We start from the raw sequence: 18,353 nt of genomic DNA, 5'->3' as shown, positions 1-18,353 counted from the left end.
ATGCCAGATCTTTTGATATACTGGACATATTATGCACATATAAGTGGTAAATCTGCCTTAAACTCTGCTTAAATTGGAGTTACGCTGGCACACACACACACACACACACACACACACACACAGCTTACCAGTATATTGCTGTGACTATACAACTGGGAGTCTGGGACATACGGTAAATATCTAAGGGGAAATTAAACGTCACACTATGGTGAACAACTCCTTGTTGCAAGCATTGCAGCTGGCCAGATGGAACGATCCTCCTTTCCCTCGCACTCCTGGGTACAGGTGGAGGCAGGGGAAATTCCTTTTTAGCAAGCAAAGCAGGGCTTTCTCTGACTGGACTCAATGAAGTGAATCCCGCCCCTATTTCTTATCTGGATTTCCATTTGACCAGATCAAAAAAGAGCCTTCAGATATATATTTTTCAGAATTTAAAAACTGATTTGTTACAAACTCTCTCTCTCTCTCTCTCTCGGTTTTCTGTGTTGCTGGCTTCATGCCCACCAAATGAGAAACCACACATACAGATTCTGATGGTCTAAAACAAACCATTAGGATCGTCAAAATTTGGCAAGTGTTGTAGAATGACACCTGGATGTACCCAAAGTCAGTATTTGTAATGGCAATGAGCATGAATAGAACAGAAGGTTAAATGGTAGCAATATATTTGCTCATTAATTGATGGGGCAATGGTTACAAAAAATACAGGAAACGTTTTTTGGCATATTACAAGCAACAGACTGAGGTAAATAATGGCATGTTGCATCACCATTCAGTCAATAAGCTGCGACTCATAAGATAGTAAATGATAACAATAATAAAAGTTCATTCTTATTAGTTTTAGATGAGTGGAAATGGGGGATTTGTAACAGACAATGATCTAAAAAAACCGTTGATGTAACTTTAGCATTGTTTGCTCCCAAACCCAAAGAAACGGACAACTACAGACACATTTCAAATTTCAGCAAACGAAACTGGATGAGCAGTAAAAAACAGAGGTCTGTTGTGCATAAACTGTTGTGCATAAACTTGTGCATAAACTACAGTGCCCAGCTTTGCCCTTTCTGGAACATGAGGAAGAGGAGGTCCTTCTCTTTTTCAGGTACAGTATGTCCAGCCAGGTTTTTGCTCAGCCTCACTGGAAAGTGGTAGCCCTAGGAAAGACCCGTTGCCAAGTATTGGCCGGGTCTGCTATCCATTTGATCGTCTTTATGAGGTGCATGTATTTGGTGCTGGGCTCTAGATGGAGTTCCCTTTGGGTATTCAGCTTCCCCCATGTGATTAGAATCTCATGAGTGAGGGGATGTGGCCTATCAGAGGTGTCTCTGCTGCCAGCTCAGCTACCCTCCATACCTTGGAAGGCCAATGCCAACTGGGCAGCAGGGAGACTTCCTGAATGGCTTATAAACCTGCACAACCAGATGTGCCACTGTTATTGCCATTATCCCCACATTGCAGATTTGGGGAGACGAGGAGCAAAGCTGTGGGAACTGTAGCTTGTCTAACAAAACCATGCTAAATGGGGGTACAGAACAAGATCCACTTGTGCAGTGTGACTTCTCCATGTAACCCCTAAACCCATGTAACCCCTAAACCTGTTCTGTGGCTTCCCCAAACCCTGCAGAGCAGTTTTTTTGGGGGGGGGAGTCCCGTTGCACCAGCGAACCTTGTTCCATTCATCCAATAACTTAGCTTGTTGGTGAACTCAGCCACGATGCTACACCTGCTCAGCCAATGGATATGAATTGCATGCATTACTTAACTGTGAGTATCCAATTATTTGTTTCGCTCAAGAGTAGCCTTCCTCAACCTCTTGCCTTCCAGGTGTTTTGGACTACAATTCCCGGCAAGTATAGCTGCACTGGCCAGAGCTAATAGGAGTTGTTGCCCAAAACATCTGGAGAATACCAGGTTGGAGTGCTACAAATAGACACATCTATAGATAGTTAAGGGAAGGGTGAAATCCCATTCTTATGAAGTCCTTTCACCAGGGAAGATAGTTGCTCCACACCACAGAGTTATTTTTCCCAGGTGACAGCTGGATCCATGTCACTTGTTGCCTGCTTTGTCTTCTCTGGGGATGGATCTTGGTGGCTGGATCTCTCTGCACTGTGGTGGATCCCGTAGCCAAAGTAAATTAGGAAGCCTACAGCATATAAGAGGACAAGGTGAACCAACAATGCCCCAGATAGGCACTCCCCCTCACAAATATATCCGTATTAGAGAAAGCTCCTTCATTTGAAATCACATCAGGACATTTAGCTCAGGTTAGCCAACTTGGTGCCCTACGGATGTTTTGGACTACAACTCCCGTCAGCTCCACCAGCATGGGCAATGCCAGGGGATTATGGGAGTTGTAGTCCACAAAGTCTGGAGGGCACCCTGTTGGCTACCCCTGATTTAGCCTACAGATGAAATGCTCTTCTGTAACTGTCATTTTCTAGGCATAAATTCCTTCACCGACTAAGTCACACATACATGGATTTAATTTGATTTCTCTTAGTTACTCGGCACTTGCTGACTGGCTTGCCTTGTTGAACATCTGAACTGTCTCTGTTGAAAAGCACTGTATTTGAGGCAATGCAGTGTGATGTGACAGCTCTGTCTCTAGAATTAGATCAATGGTGGACCATTTAGACACATCAGTTTTATTTAATTTACATACCCTGCTGCTTGGCTGCACCTCAGGTGGGTTACAGTGCTGATACTGCAGTCATCAAGTGACCACCAGGTATGCATGAACCAATTCCATGAGAAGGAGCAAAATATTAGAAAATGCAATGGTTGGTTCAGCAGCTAGACCAGCATCTTTGCTGCTGTGCTGCCTAATCCTGGCAAAAGAAGGAAGAGCAGGGGGTCCAAACACACCCACCGTGGTGGTCAGGGCACTGCCAAAACTGATGCCCATCTTGTATTAGTCCTGATAAGAGCTAGGTAGCACTGCCTTATAATAAATTCAGATGACACTTACTTTCCAAATCATTATTTTCTGAAGTTCCCTGAATTGTGGCACATTTCTTAAAGGCTTACCAATAGCCATCCACACCATGTACCGAAGCCAGGTGTCACCGCTGAGTTGGACCATTAGGTAGCTATTGACCAGGACACTGAGGATGGGCAAGAATGGCTGACACGGAACCTAAACGAGTGCAGAGATACTTTGAGATTTTTGAGATTAGACATGAACGGTACAAAAAAGAATATTATTCCATATTATGGCCCTTGGTAACTCTGAGAGAGCATGCAGGGAGAAAAGTACTCCCACACCTGGAGTGCTGTGCCCAGTTTACCACAATTTAAGGAGGATATTGGCAAGCTGGCATACACACACACACACACTACACACTACACAGGCTGCATTGGGAAGAGGAGGACAATGAGGAGCAGATAAACAGCCCTCAGGTCAGAAGCAAAGGTGGTAAGAAGTGGATCTCACCCCACAGAGAAAACCCCCTGTTGACAGGTATTTCTCTACACACCCTTATAGTGCAATCCTATGTGTTGAGTTACTCCCAGGTAGATGCATGCTTCCCGTGAACATTCACAACACGTCAAACATAGTCATGAGGCTTGCTAGGCAGTGTCAATTATGAAGTCTCTTCCTTACCGTGAAGTCTGCTGTCTTCTGGTTGTGCGGCTGCCTCCAGATGATTAGGGACACCACCAGAATCCCCAGGAAGAGGAGAACAAGGCAGGTGACACACCAGGCACCTCCAGATAACAAACATGGCAGTCCTGCTGTGCTCAGCACACACGTGATGCAGACTAGGACAGCTGGAGAGAAAATGGACTCTGAAAACCATGCTGTGAGGAAGCAGGGGGCATCTTCCTGGAACAAAAGACCACCCCATGCACCACAACAAGTGCACTGGAAGAGAACTAATCAAAAAGGCAAGGCTCAGTTGACCGGATAATGTTATGAACCGGTTATTTGTGCTAGTTTCAAGTGAGGTCTGTAATAACTAAGCAGGACGATTCTTTATAGTTAACAGTTCCTTGCTTGGTTTCACCCTGCTTCCTTAACTTAAAGACCTCATTTCTTATTTTTCCAATCTGATGTTCAATTTCCACATCAGTTTGTGATTTCTTTCGTTACACCCTCATGAAAGTTCACCTGCATTTTTCAGTGAGAATTTTCTTCTAATAGTAACTTTTTAAATGCAAAGTTGCCTCATATACACATTTTTTACAAAGCACATTTTCCTAATATTTATATTTTCCATTATCTAATGCACTCATTGCTTGGTCACTGCATAACTTGTATACACTGCAAAATTCAAAGAAGTGCAAATTTCTACAGCGGCTGGGCATCATTTCCCAAAGCCTGAATCAGGCAAGTTTGCCTGTAAATGCGAACTGCATTCCCCCCTCCAACTGATGCTCCAATACTCACCAATGACAAGCACAGAATGGGACACTAGTGTGGAGGAGCTGTGGTTCGGGATCATCTGAGGATGGATGAGGAGGTCCACCCAAAGTATTCTGCTTGGACCTTTCTTTTCTGGTGGGCCAAGGGAGCTGGGATCAGGTTGGTACCTGCAAAGCAAGTTAAACATCAATGAACACATCAGTTAGTATCTGCCTTTCGTCCAGATTGCTTTGTCAGTGGAATCTGCAGCGTCACTAGCTGACAGTAGAAGGTCTTGGCAGTGCAAGGTTTCGAAGAATGTCCAGCTCAAAGAAAGCCTCAGAGAAGGTAAAGATGACATTCACTCACGTGCAACAAGATTCTGAACAAAGAGATGCCAAAGGAGGCCTTGCAGACTGTGCCTTGCGAATGAATAATCTCTTTTATGATGAATTGTTCTTTCTTCTTTTATCATTTACTTGTGCGTGTGGTTGAGAAATCCAAAGGCTGTTCCCACTGATATCTTACTAGTTTCGAGGAGATAATTGCTACAAAGCAGACTAAACAGCTGCTAAATAATTGCATCACTGTCAGTATGGCCTGCCCTGAATTAATACCATGGCTGTTTAAAATGTGTAAAATAGAAGCTAGTCTAGCGTCGTTTGAAATTCTACCCAGTCAATTTTTATTTCCCCTGCATTTCATAAGGGGTAGCCTGTTGGAGATCTCATGCCAGTGGAGAGTACAGACAGTGTTGATAATGGAAAGAGCCACAGACATGTATTCTAGATTAACTAATCTGGAATAAAGACTGCCCTGCTTCCATTTTCACCATAGCTACCTCAGAAGCCAGCTCCAGAAGGTGTTTTATTTATCCTATAATAGGTGGAAGATCTTTTTTTCTTTAAGTAAAACAGACCAATGAAGCTACTTCTCTGGAATGACATTTATATTACATGGGATGTTGTTATGATGAGCACTCCATATCTGCATCAGAGAGAAATAAATAACGGACAACTCATTACCTGAGGAGAAGAACACAGACAGCTACTAGTGTGTAGGCCAGCAATGTCCCAATGGACATCATATCAATCAAGGCCCTCAGATCAAAAAGGAAAGCCATTAAACCTGTGAGAAGAAGGAAGAGGGCCTGTAGAAAACACCACCATATTTTCTGCTAATTCTTGTAGCCTCATAGATGAAGATATGGTCTCCTGCAGAAACCCTTTCCCAGTGAGCTTCCCTCCCGTCAAGGAGAGTACAGGTCTAGGGACCTCCTTTCAACGAGGGTGTCAGGGACTGGGCAGAGGAGGAATGGTGGAGACCGCCTCCCCATCCTGACCCTCCCAGGGAGGAAGAAGAGGAAGACAGTATAGATTTACAACAGTGGTTTTTGAGACGTCATAGCTCAGAGGCAGATGAGGGGAAAAGTTGGGAAATAATGGAAGAGGAGGAGGAGGAGGCACAATCGGAACAGCAGCTGACGGACACAGTGTCATTAGAAAGCATCCCAGCCTCTCCCTCTCCCAGAACCCAGCGAGCCTTAAAAGTAGGAGAGCAACGAGCTCAAAGACAGAGGGCACATAGCAGCACCCGCAGAAGTGACGAATGAGGAAGTGGGAGAGACGGGTGTGTGTGGAGATTTACTCAGGACATCACCATTATCCAAGAGGCTGGGTTCTATAGCCTCTCTCTGTAAATACTGAATAAAAAAGGACGGTAAGAAACTTTTCCTTGTCTTTCTACTTCCTGGGTAACCAGCATCCTGACAGAGGGACAATTTACATAATGTTGTTTAGAGAAAAAGAGAAAAAGAAAAGAAATCCATCCATACTGACTTTTTTGTCAGCTATAGCATTTCATCAAGCTAAATGTGGAAAGTGGTCTCTCATGTGCCTAGTGTGGCACTCCAGTGCAATTTCCTTGCAACTGAGATATGAGGTTATAACATGGAGCATTTAAATGATTGCTTTACCTTGTCCTTATTCAATCCAAGACAGTATTAGAAAGGAACCACAAAAATGGCTCGATGGATTCATTCTTCACGAGGAGAAGGTGTTAGAGTATTGGCTGGAGTCTCTTTCTGTTTCTCTCTAATATATAAAATTATAAGGAAGTCACAGACAAGTGGCACTGCGAACTTCAGTGTGATGAGCTGCCCGACCATCAGGCAGGCAGGTGGCGCAAGAAAGGAGAAGAGAGGAGGAGGGATCCAGAGGACAGAGATGCAGGGCAAGGAGAGAAGGAAGGAACCAGAGGATAGCGATGCAGGCAGGTAAGCAGGAGGCAGCCAAGGAAAGGTGAGGAAGAGGGACCCAGAGGATGGATATGTGATCAAGGAGAGGCGAGGAATTATGCCTGGGGTGGATGGGAGTTGCTTAGGTATAGCGGCAGGAGAAGTTGGCCAAGTGTGAAGGGAGGAGGAAGGGGTTGGGGTGGGAGGGTTGGCGGGTTGTGGGAATAGATGATGCTGGTGAGCAAAGCAAGGAGGGGAACAGGCCCTAGTCACTATTGAAAAACTTGCATTTTACAAGCATATGGAGATACACCTTGGAATCCAACTGCGGCTAAGACTGATTCTGGCATGGGGAAGGTCAAGGAACTCTTGCAGTCTAACATTCAGTCTCACAGGCTGACCTGCTCTGTGTTGAAATGCTACCCTAATGTCCTGTTTCCAGACATTTTTTTAAAGCAACTAGTATTGCTTTCAAGCAGGGAAAACCAACATGGTGCCTTCCAGATGTTTATTGACTCCAAATCCCATCATCCCTGACAATTGACCACGGTGAATGGTGCTGATGGGAATTGGAGTCCAACGACATCTGGAGCACACAACGTTGACCATACTTGCTTTGGACTATGTGTGCACCCAAATATGACCCAGCAGGGGTCTTCTTAGGTTCCTTATTTCATATTTAAACTAGATCAAGTCCAAAGTAGGATTCTTAGTCCATTGTCTACTGGCAGGTTTATTCTGAGGTCTAGTCAATGTTAGAGCCTTTTTCCATGCATACCTGCAACAGCTCCAGACACCAGAGTTGCAATCACTGGGCTCTGTCGGCTGCTCACTTTGGCCAAAGATTGGAAGAGGAGTCCATCCCTGGCCATAGCAAATAAAATCCGTGGCATCGGGAACATAGAACCTAGCAAGCTACACAAGAAGGCAGAGAAAGTGAAGAAAATTCTCAAGATTATAGCCTCTTCTTCCTTTTCTTTACCCGACTCTTGTACAACAAGATGTACAAGAGACCTTGCATTACACACAATAAAGCAGACCTTTATCAAGCATAGAGAACAAATTTCCAGGATCTACCTGGTGCTTCATTGCTATTATCAAAGTGGTGTAGATCTGTAGATCTTGAGGTCAAACCAATGCCTTAGGAGTTCATTGTACCCCAAAGCTCCATCTCTGCTCATGAGTGAAATCACATTTGCACCTTGGTAGCTGGTGCACAAAACATGCCTGACACACAAAGAGATGTTATGATTATTATCATCATCATAAAACGGAAATCTTTATGACCCAGAGGACCAGAGCTTTGTAGAAAGAGGATCCAAGGGCAGACATGATAGTAGAGTTTTATGAAATTATGAATTATATATAGAGAGAAAATGAGAGAGGGAAGATTACTGTGTTTTCCCCTTATAATACTAGAGTGTGGTGTCAGCTAATTACATTGATCCAAAAGGTACAAAAGGTACCTGTAATGGTTCTAGGGGTTGCTCGTGCGTAAGCCGGTGCCAACACCTGGCTGGGTTGCCTGAGTGAACCTTTCCTGTCCGGACAGCCACTCACCCGTGGCTGTCTCAATCGCTGGCAGAATCCGTCAGTGGGCGTTTCTTAAACTTCTTTCAACATAGAAGTTCTTTGACGCCCAGTCTCCTCCTACTCTCCCTGCGTGGAAGCCTTCTGCGCAAGGAGGGCGTAGGCAGCGGAGGACCCTTCCTCTCCCCGCTGGTCCCCGGCAAGGAGTCATGTGACCGCCTCTCTGATTCCCTCATCTGCCACCCTTCTCCACTGGAGCTGAGCTGATTCCCTTCCCCAGAAGATGGGCTGCTTCTCCCAATCCCGGGACACTCTCTGGGATCCCTCTGGAGCTCTCTCTCTCCCTCCGGCACTGATGGCAGTTCCCTGACAGTACCATTAATTTCGCCACAGGATACAGTGACAGCCCTGGAAGTGAATTAGATGACTTCATAGAACACCAGTCTATCAAGTCAATTAGTATCATGTTAGATAAACAGAACCTCTAAATATCACTAATTGGGGAGCAAACAGTGGGGAAGAGGAGTGTTGCTTCTATGCTCTGTATATGAGCTTCCTGGAAGCATCTCTCTGGCCTCTGCTGGAAACAGACTGCTGGGCTAGATGGACCCTTGGTCTGATCCAGCAACACTCTTCTTATATCCTTAAAATGCAAGCATGGGGAAAATTGCGCATCCTGTCCTTACCTGGTGGTCAGAGCACAGAGAGAGCCCACAGCCACAGCATATTTGGCCATGCTCCATCCATTGTATTCAAAAGCCACTGGCAGAGGGCTCATGGTGTCCAAAAGGTGGTAAGGCATCATCAGGGTCAAGGCAGCTGAAACACCGGAATAGGCTAAGAAGCAGATGAGCAGAGAGAGAACAATCCCCATTGGGATGGCTTTTGTGGGGTTCTTTACTTCTTCCCCTGGTAAACATAAACACAAGAAGTCACACCATTCTAAAATCTACACATTTTGTCTCACATGAGTATGGTTAACCTGTCACTGTAGAGATTAAGCAAAGATTTACGTGGTGCTTTGGTTATTCCAAAAGGATTGCCTATGGATTTCTGTTCCAACAACAGCAATGCCTAAGTCACAACACATTCCACTCCTCTTAGGAAGGGAATTGGACACAGGAGAGCTTTAATAACAAATGGCTCCCTTGTGAGGTGAATAGATATTTTCTCCTTTCTTTATTAGCTGCCGGATGGGGTTACCAATCATGGACATTTTGTAATTGTCTTCTTTCTTGCTTACCTGTAGTCGCAATGCAGTCAAACCCAATGAAAGCATAGAAGCAGGTAGCAGCTCCAGCTAAGGTCCCACTGAAGCCATAGGGCATGAACCCTCCAGCCCCAAAGTCCCAAGTTCCATTCTCAGATTGGTTCCTGTCAAGGAAGGTGACATAAAGGAAGTCAATGTCAGAAGGATCTGATTGGATATAGTTGGTAGACAGGTACAGCAAAGGAGGCAGGGAAATGGTAGGTGGACATGGATCCGTCCTACCGTTAGGCAAAGTCAGGTAGCTGTTTGGGGATTTCATGAAAGGACAGCAAATAGATATTTAAATAATTTGTAACCTCTGTAGAAATATAATCTGTGTGGCCTGTGTTTACTGCAGCCCAAGAGCTTGTGTAGCCATTCTCTTACCTAAATCTGAGGGCAGCAGTCATTAACAGATCATTCTTGCTCATCTTCCAATTCTTCAGGTCCCCTTTGATAAATCCACTTATTATAATGAATAGAAGGACAAGCACATTGACAGCTGTGAAGATTTTATTCACTGTGGTGGATTCTTTTACCCCAACTGAGAGGAGACCTAAGGAGTCAACGGATACAATTTCTCATTGCTTGGGCCTCACAACTATTATGGATGGAGGCAGTGTCCTTTGCAAAGTACAGTAGATATGAGCTATTGCTTGTACCATATGGAAAAATCTGAGAGCAGGGGTGTTTCCCAGCCTTACCTGAACTTGCCAAGAATTGAATATTAGACCTTCTGCATGGAAAGAAGAAGAAGAGAAGAGTTTTGGATTTGATATCCCCCTTTATCACTACCTGAAGGAGTCTCAAAGCGGCTAACATTCTCCTTTCCCTTCCTCCCCCACTGCAAACACTCTGTGAGGTGAGTGGGGCTGAGAGACTTCAGAGAAGTGTGACTAGCCCAAGGTCACCCAGCAGCTGCATGTGGAGGAGCGGGGAAGCGAACCCGGTTCACCAGATTACGAGTCTACCGCTCTTAACCACTACACCACACTGGCTCCACAAAGCATGTCCTCTAGTCCTTTACTACTGGACTTTGCATGAAGAAGGTCCCATGTTCAATTCTTGGCAAGCTCAGGTAAGGCTGAGAAAGACCCTAGCTTGAAACCATGGAGAACTATTAAAGAACAAGTGGCAAGTCCAGCAGAAACAAGAAAGACAGCAACAGTGTAAATGCAAAAGACCTGTCGGTAGGGATGGGTGAATAGGCCAGTTTTGGTTTCTCTCAGTTTGTCATTTTTCCAATCTTAAATTCAGTTTGCCACATTCCCGCAAGTTTGCATATGTCTTTTAAGAAGAAATTCTCAGGAAAATTAATAAGCATTTCTGCGAGAATTTTTCCTACTATAAACATTTTTATATGCAATTTTACCTTTTTGAAAGGCAATTTCCCCATATATAATGCATCTTGGATGTTATTGTCATTCATGCGTATGCATTTATACGCACACATTGTTGTTCACATTACTTGGCTGGAGAACTGCACTGCAAAATTTGGATAAGTGTGAATTTCAAAGGATTGCTGTGCTCATGAATGGCTTCAGAAAGTGCAAATTGGGTATTGTTTCAGAATTGGGCTTATTGTGTCTGAAAATGTGAATTAGGTAAGCTAAATGCAAACCGAAGTTAATTTCTCCCCTGACCCTACTGTGGGTGAGAATTACAGGGTTTGGAAACTATACTGAGATGCTACTATTATTCAAAACCAATTTGTCACAGTTGCATTAAGCCCATGGTGGGAAGGAAAAAACTCCTTGCATGTATAAAATTTAATGGGCAGTCTCCAATAAAATTGGTGCAGGGTGGGTTTCAAGGATCCTTACAATAGTAAAAATATAATAAAAATCAGTACAAGCATACCTGTCAGTAGGACAATGAGGCAAACAGCAAAGATATCAGGGTATTCAGCTAGTCCTGGAGAGGTCATGGCCATATGGGTGCTGAAAAAGGTGCTGATCCGTTTGCCCAGGAGCTCATCGAAAGTAGCACTCCATGCTCTGGCTACACTGGAGGTACCTGTAGAGAATCAGCCAGTTTAAAGATAACACTGCCAAATATGGGTACAGTACATCGAGCCTTAAAAATAAGGGATATTGCAGGGCCCTATGTACTGTTCTATGTACACAGGTATAAAGCATCAGCTTTTCAAGGCTTATGGACCTCTGATGGTCCATGCGAAACAACAGCTTTCTCAGGTATAAGATGTCCATTGTGTACTATGAAGCTGTGCCCTTTTAGCACTCTCTTTCAAAGGAAGCATGTCAGCCTTAAACTGCTGTGTGGGCAGCACATACATTATATATGACACTACAAAGAGCATGTCTTTCTTCTTGACTCCGTGCTCACCCATTTCACCCCTTGGCTGCATAATTCTTTTTCCTCATTCTGTCTTTTCATCTCAGTTTATGGAGGGGGCAGTTTTTACGCTCATCCTGCTTTTATAGGGAACACTGCATTTTTGACAGTCCAGATGACACATCACCTATGTTATGCCAAATAACAAGTAAAAAATAAAAAGCTTAAGTGTGCTATCACTCAACCCACTTTTTTGCCAATTGGGAATGATGCACCCACCATGATTTGAACTTGCAGTGGAAGCTCTCCTATCATATAAGATCCCCTTAGAAGTCAAATGAGCAGCAACTTTTAGCTATCAGACATTGATAGGATTTTATTTCATCATTCAAAACATTTCTATACTGACCTTCAGGACAGGTTACAAAATGTGTCAGATAAATATGTGTCTTAAATGACCACATTATTTGCAGTAAAAAAAAACACCTCTGCATGAGAGATGTCCTGTCACTGTATCACATTGGAGGGTGGTCATCTTAAATAAGTATATACTAACCTATTCTCCTCTACTGCCATTTTGTATTCGCATATGGATTCTTCATGGTTTTGTGCTAATCATTATTTCAGATGAATAAATGACTGGCTGCCAATGATTGGTAGTGGAAGTTCTCGTGCCCATCACATCGCTGGAAAACCACAGACTAAATTCACTGAGGCCCAAAAGAAATAGGGGACCATTTCTTGACAGGAGATGCAGCATTTTTTTCCATCCACACTGTGTGTAGTCTAGGGGTTGCGTTCAACATTGTGCTTAGGTGAACAGTCCGTCAGTGCAAGGATTTCTCCTGCAGCAGAACGTTCTCTCGTTCTCTCCCCTGAATTTGTTCTGCGGATTCTCCCAAGCCTCCAGAGAAGATCTGGGGATAGTGTGGGGGCACACATCCCCTTGCCCTAGCACTAATCCTTGCACTAACAGAAAAAGTTAGTTGAATGCCACCCAGGTTTTCCAATGATGAAATGGGCATGAGTGGATGTGGTTGTCTGAACCATTCAGATGAAGCTGACTTAGACCCTTCTCTTGACTGTCAACAGTGCTCCAGGGATTAAGAATGGGACCTTTCACAGCCTTACTGGAAATACCAGAGTCTGAACCTGGAACCTTTTGCATGCATAACACATGCTCTGAGCTACAAATTCAACTCACATCAACTTAAAAAAAAAAGTTCTGCCTGCCTAGTTATTATTTCTTAGGCCCATCTCTTTGGCTTATCAATGAAACCACACGGTAGATGTCAAAACACAGAAGCCCAAAACTTGTTTATACCAATTATATAGGAGAGCAGCAGGTTCCAACCAGTGACGAATGCCCACAGCTCTCCAACTGTTATGTAGCTGTAGAGATAAGCTGATCCGGTCAAAGGCACCCGGGCTCCAAACTCAGCGTAACACAGTCCTGCCAGGATGGACACCAGAGCAGCAATCAGAAAAGAAATGATGATACTGGGGCCTGCGGTGGTCTTGGCTACTTCCCCTGCCAAGAGATACACCCCTGCACCCAAAGTACTGCCCACACCCAGAGCCACTAAGTCCGAGGTGGAAAGGCAGCGACGCAAGTTCGATTCTCTACAGGCACCGGCTGTTATTCTTTTTCTACGGGAAACCATTTGATAGAAGGAGAGCACGGAATCCGAGATCGACATCTGAAAAAGAAAGAATCCAGAGAGATCATAAACAGTGGTGTGACTATAAAAAGAGTAACAACATCAGAAACCTTCCTGACAATCTGCCTCGGCTGTGTTTTGGACTGGATGACCTTTGAGGTCCATGAGAATGAAATAGCAAGCAGAATATCCCTCCAGCAAGCATATTCTTCACTGTCTAAAACGCAACACTCTCCAATGGCTGAAACTCTTTCTTCAGAGAAACGGCACTATCATGAGTTAATGGCATTATCATCAGGGGTTCAGTTCAGACCATCGCAGGGTGACTTTTCCCCAATGATATTAACTAACATGCAACTAGTTCAAGAACCAGCCGGTCACCCATAGTCTTCAATAGCAAAATGGTTTTGATTCATGATCTATACGGGCTTTGAATGATTGATTCCCTGTGCACTTAGACTGAAACTTGTGGTGGAAAGGAAAGGAGGAGGAAAAAATTACTCTGAACCCACAAAACTAGAGCAGATTTATCCGTTCTGCTTCCAGCTCTACATCCCTGAAACAGTAGTACTCTGTAGGTAATCCTTCATACAGTTCAGAGTCCAATGGGACAAACTTCCTGGGAATTAAGTTTTCTTAAGTACAATCTAAACATATTTCAGCTTTTAGATATCCCTGGCTATGGCTTTCAGACTAAAGCTCTTCCCACAACACTTGCCACCTTAATATCATTTCACATTGGCTGTGAAAAATGTGCTACATTCCTATCTTCTACATGTTACTTCTAGGACCTCCCTGCAACTTTGGATCCAAGAGGCTGTTCCTCTGCAAATCTGATAATCTGCTGCTTATAGCTTTCTGTGAGTCTGGAGGCTGACAACAAAGCAATTCACTATGAACAGTCATAGTGTTATACAGTCATATTTGCAGTCATATGAAAAGGTTAGTTGTTCACATGGCTTGCATATTCTTTAGGGTTTAGAGTAGGGGCAACTGATCCTGTGCCCTCCAGATGTTGGACTCCAGCTTGCACCGTCCATGGCATTGGTCATATCGTCTAGGGCTGATGGGAGATGTAGCCCAACAATATTTGGAGGAGACCACATTGACTACCACTGAATTAAAGTTGCTGGGTGACCCAGTGGAATCTTGAGCTGTTGCTTCACACATCTTAGAAACACAATGACTACTACACTCCAGTTCATCCATGCTGAGAACCCACCACCCATCTTTGGATCTGCATCACCACCACTACCAACATAAACGGGTACTTTTCAATTTGGAGCCGGTATTATTACCCTGCACCTGAAAAATAACACCCAAGTCCTCCTAGATAAATTATAATAGCACTAGCTAAAGGCTATATCCCACCCATATATGAGGTGGAAGGGAGGAGACAGGCAAATGAAGGCAATTAGCAGAGAGTTAAGGAGCTAAGGAAATTTGTTCTCTGTTGCAAATTGGCAGGACAACTCATTACTCCTGAAAATCGCTGGTTTGGTATATGAGCAGGCTCCAGGGCCAATCCACAATGCAAAGCACTAACCACTATACGATCACGGCTGCTCCAAAGCCAATTCAAAACATTTTTCTGCCCAAGACGAAGGACAAGATGGCACCCTCACCATTCCATGCACAGAAGGCTTCTTTCATTACTGAATTTTATTTCTGTAATGGCTAGTTCTGAGAGTTTGGGACAGGCCAACACTTGTCTTCCAACGCAAGAGAATTACCAGGAGGAACACCTAAGGAGCTGCAGTCACTGTCCCTCAGCATGTGTTCCCTGAGGTGGTTGGTGTACTCTAACAGAAGAACTGGCACATAACTGGGGACTGGAGCCACTGGAGTGGAGAAATCAAATGAGATGAGACATGGTGCTGACCATATCATTCCTTCATATATTACACACCACAGATTCTGCCTAATGTGCCAGAAACTCAGAATAGACTTGAGTTTTGAGTTAGATAACATAACTGGCGGCCAGCCTAGAAAGAAAGGTGAATGGGTGGGAGGACAGAGGCCAATGAAGTCTCAAAGGGAAGGTAATCCATAGTTACAGAGCACCCACAGAGAAAAGTCTGGGAAGAAATGTCCCCAGAACACACATTTGCCTCCTGGGACATAGCATTCTAAAAGTGAACTTCAGACTGTTCCACATTGTAATGCATCTGTGAGGGAAAGTTCTCCAGCTTGCAGAATTCTGAACGTGGTTGTTTCAAAGTTGACTGCAGAGGGAGGAGAGCCGAGGGAAGTCCATTTGTATGACACTGGATGTCTCTTGGTACAAACTATTTCTCTAGCACTGTTCCTTAAACATATTGCTGTGGTGTACAATTTTAAATAAAAAGAATATAAACTGTAAGGCAGCTCATGTCTTTCTTCTTCTTATTTTTATAAATATTTTTATTAATTTTTACAATTAAACAAAACCATCACATTAAAGTAAAAATAAAAACATAAAATAAGAAATTTCAAACAACTGTATTCACATAGTATTAAATCTATGTTTTGGAATTACTCAAATCCCTCGACTTCCCTCTACTCCAGTCTTCTTCAACCTCAGCCCTCCAGATGTTTTTGGCCTACAACTCCCATGATTCCTAGCTAGCAGGACCAGTGGTCAGGAATGATGGGAATTGTAGTCTCAAAACATCTGGAGGGCTGAGGTTGAAGAAGACTGGAGTAGAGGGAAGTCGAGGGATCCTTTGTATTGTCTTAATTTATGCACGTCAATAACGTCTTTATCTTTGATTATCTCCAAATTTAAATATTCTCCATAATCTTACAAGTGTTTTAAAAATCCTACTAATGCATTAACTTCCTTACAATGATTTTGTACATAAGCAATAAACATATTTCATTCTTTTTTATATTTGTTATGGTCTTGATTTCTAAGTTTCCCAGTTAATCTGGCCATTTCAGCATACTCCATTAGTTTGATTAGGGCAGCTCATGTCTCTATGTTGTTCTTCCTGCCTCCTCTGTCAGATATTAAGTCTGGCTGTCCACGGAATGTCCATTGGCTATTGCCCCATGGGCTGGATGTGCACTGCATCCTAACCCTCCTGGGATTCCAGCTTAATTTGGAAACTGCCTAAAATCATTTCGTAGCTGGCTCTTGCAGTTTACTATCATTTTCCATTCATGCATTCCTTTCTGTAGCCCCACCCCCATCCCAATTTTGATGTGCATTATTATTCAGCTAACAGGTGTAACTGGCAAATCTGTGAGGCAATGCATGAACTTCCTCTTAGTATGTGGAACTAAAATGACAAGAAAGCATTTTCACCATAGATTACAACACAGCACCAACCAGGTGTTGCTTTTAAATCAACAAAATCATGCACTTACACTCAGGTCATTCATTTACAATATCATTCACTTACCCTTCTCAGGATTTCCCTTTTCAAAACGTGCTTCTTCAGTACTCACTGTCGCTTGTTTTGGCTCTCAGTGAATCGTTCCCCTCTCTTGGAGGACACCTCGGTCCTACTCCAGCCCTTTTCCCACTTCCTATGTTCAGTTTTCTTCTTCTCACATTTGTCACACTTTTGAAAATTGTGCTTTGCACACTTTTTTCACTTTTGCAGGGCAAAATTGAATTGCGAAATCCTCTTGGCCACCACCCAGGCCCCAGTTTGTAAACTAATCTACTTACTTTTGCTCTTTTTCCAGACACTTGCACCAGCTCCATGCCGAGAGTCAGAAATGCAGGGAGGGAGGCAAATCCAGAGTCACTGTGTAGGTTTGTTTCTGCCTCATTTGAATGTATTTCATAAGATGTGGAGCCCAACCTTCTTTCTCTCCGACCACCCACCTCTGCCCTCCTCTCCCCACTTTGGTCATGGGGAACCTATGTAGATTTCCACCCCATCCCCAACAGTTTCCAAATCACTCCTGCGGCTGCATGCAAATTCAAAGCGGCTCAGTGCTCTGCTGGAAAGCTTTAATTAACATTTGAGGATTGCCCAGGCTGGCGGGACATAGGGGCTCCCATCCCTTTTGAACAAATTTGTCCTCTCTCCATCTTCTTTTCTCTCCGTCTCGGTTCCCCTTGGCATATAGAGGGTAAGGCCTTTGAGAATGGGAATGGAAGCATTTGGCAGGATACGTGCAAGGAGTGGAGTTGAGGCATTAAGCAAAATAGGATCAAGTAAATTTTAAAAAGGAGGAAAGGGCATTGGGGTAGGGATGGGCCGATCTGCCATTTTTATTTTTCAAGTTTCTTATTTTCCTAATCTTTTTCGTATCAATTCAATGATGTTGTTGTTCTTGTTCTTGTTTTTAAACGCCCTTATCTGGCACTTCAAAGTTCATTTCACTCAGAGTAACAACAACAATTCTGGTATTTCAAAATAGTGGCCTTTGCCCACTTGGTAGGTTTTGGATATATCTTGGTAGGCTTTCTATATATCGATCAGGATACATTTCTAAGGGTGAGGAACCACATATTATTTTTGTTGCAGTTACTTTGAAGTTTCCCATTTTGCTTTCCACAAAATGAGAGGCTGCCTGCCTTGGAAATATATACCGGATAATGACCCCTGCCGGCACCTACCCATGTAGAATGAGCAAACATGTCTCATCACATGACTGGATACACCTGATGACTGTCTTCCCATATGATTGTACGATGTGTGCATCCCCCATATGAAGGGCAGTATGTGGCTGAAGGATCAGAGGTGTTCAATTGGGCTCCTCACTAATACATTTTATGATTGTAGCCTTGATTGGTCTTTCATCAGGCTCCCAGGGCTCTTGAATCAAACTCTAAAGTATACTATTTTAAACTGAAAGGTGTTCGTTTGGGAGTATAGCTGTAATTGCTATACATAACAGTTGTTCCGACTTTCAGCATGTTATGTTTGGTGGCCAAGCTGTGGTGGAATGCTGTTAATAAGGCACAGCTTTGAGGCCAATATTTTGTTTTGCTTTCTAGAGGGCAGTCTGAAAACGCGTGCAGTTATTCACAAAGCACTGATTGTCTTGCACATTCATCTCACACAAGTCCCCCCATCACACAGCAGATTATGT

General features: G+C 43.7%; 1 protein-coding gene across 1 annotated transcript; it reads right to left on the bottom strand.

Annotated features, from left to right (window-relative positions):
* Nucleotides 1-648: 648 nt before the first annotated feature.
* LOC114591364 (cationic amino acid transporter 2-like) lies at nucleotides 649-17,172 on the bottom strand. Its single transcript, XM_028718304.2, has 12 exons — nucleotides 16,978-17,172; nucleotides 12,983-13,358; nucleotides 11,224-11,379; nucleotides 9,751-9,919; nucleotides 9,358-9,488; nucleotides 8,801-9,023; nucleotides 7,363-7,499; nucleotides 5,374-5,476; nucleotides 4,394-4,536; nucleotides 3,608-3,774; nucleotides 3,031-3,139; nucleotides 649-2,146 (listed from the first exon to the last, which is right to left on the bottom strand). Exons 1-12 carry the CDS (start codon nucleotides 17,011-17,013, stop codon nucleotides 2,019-2,021), a joined length of 1,878 nt encoding a protein of 625 aa, XP_028574137.2. The 5' UTR covers nucleotides 17,014-17,172; the 3' UTR covers nucleotides 649-2,018.
* Nucleotides 17,173-18,353: the final 1,181 nt, after the last annotated feature.

Source organism: Podarcis muralis, chromosome 2, assembly GCF_964188315.1.
Source record: "Podarcis muralis chromosome 2, rPodMur119.hap1.1, whole genome shotgun sequence".
NCBI classification, from domain to species: domain Eukaryota; kingdom Metazoa; phylum Chordata; class Lepidosauria; order Squamata; family Lacertidae; genus Podarcis; species Podarcis muralis.
Note: the sequence above shows the minus strand (reverse complement) of the source record. Positions and strands in the feature narration are given on the sequence as shown.

Bases quoted from the DNA above. Each gene is read 5' to 3' on its own strand.
- LOC114591364 (XM_028718304.2), bottom strand. From the start codon at position 17,013: ATGGAGCTGGTGCAAGTGTCTGGAAAAAGAGCAAAA. The intron at 13,359-16,977 runs GTAAGTAGATTA...TTTCTTTTTCAG, and splicing joins TGTCTGGAAAAAGAGCAAAA to ATGTCGATCTCGGATTCCGT. The intron at 9,920-11,223 runs GTATGCTTGTAC...TTGACTCCTTAG, and splicing joins CCTCATTGTCCTACTGACAG to GTCTCCTCTCAGTTGGGGTA.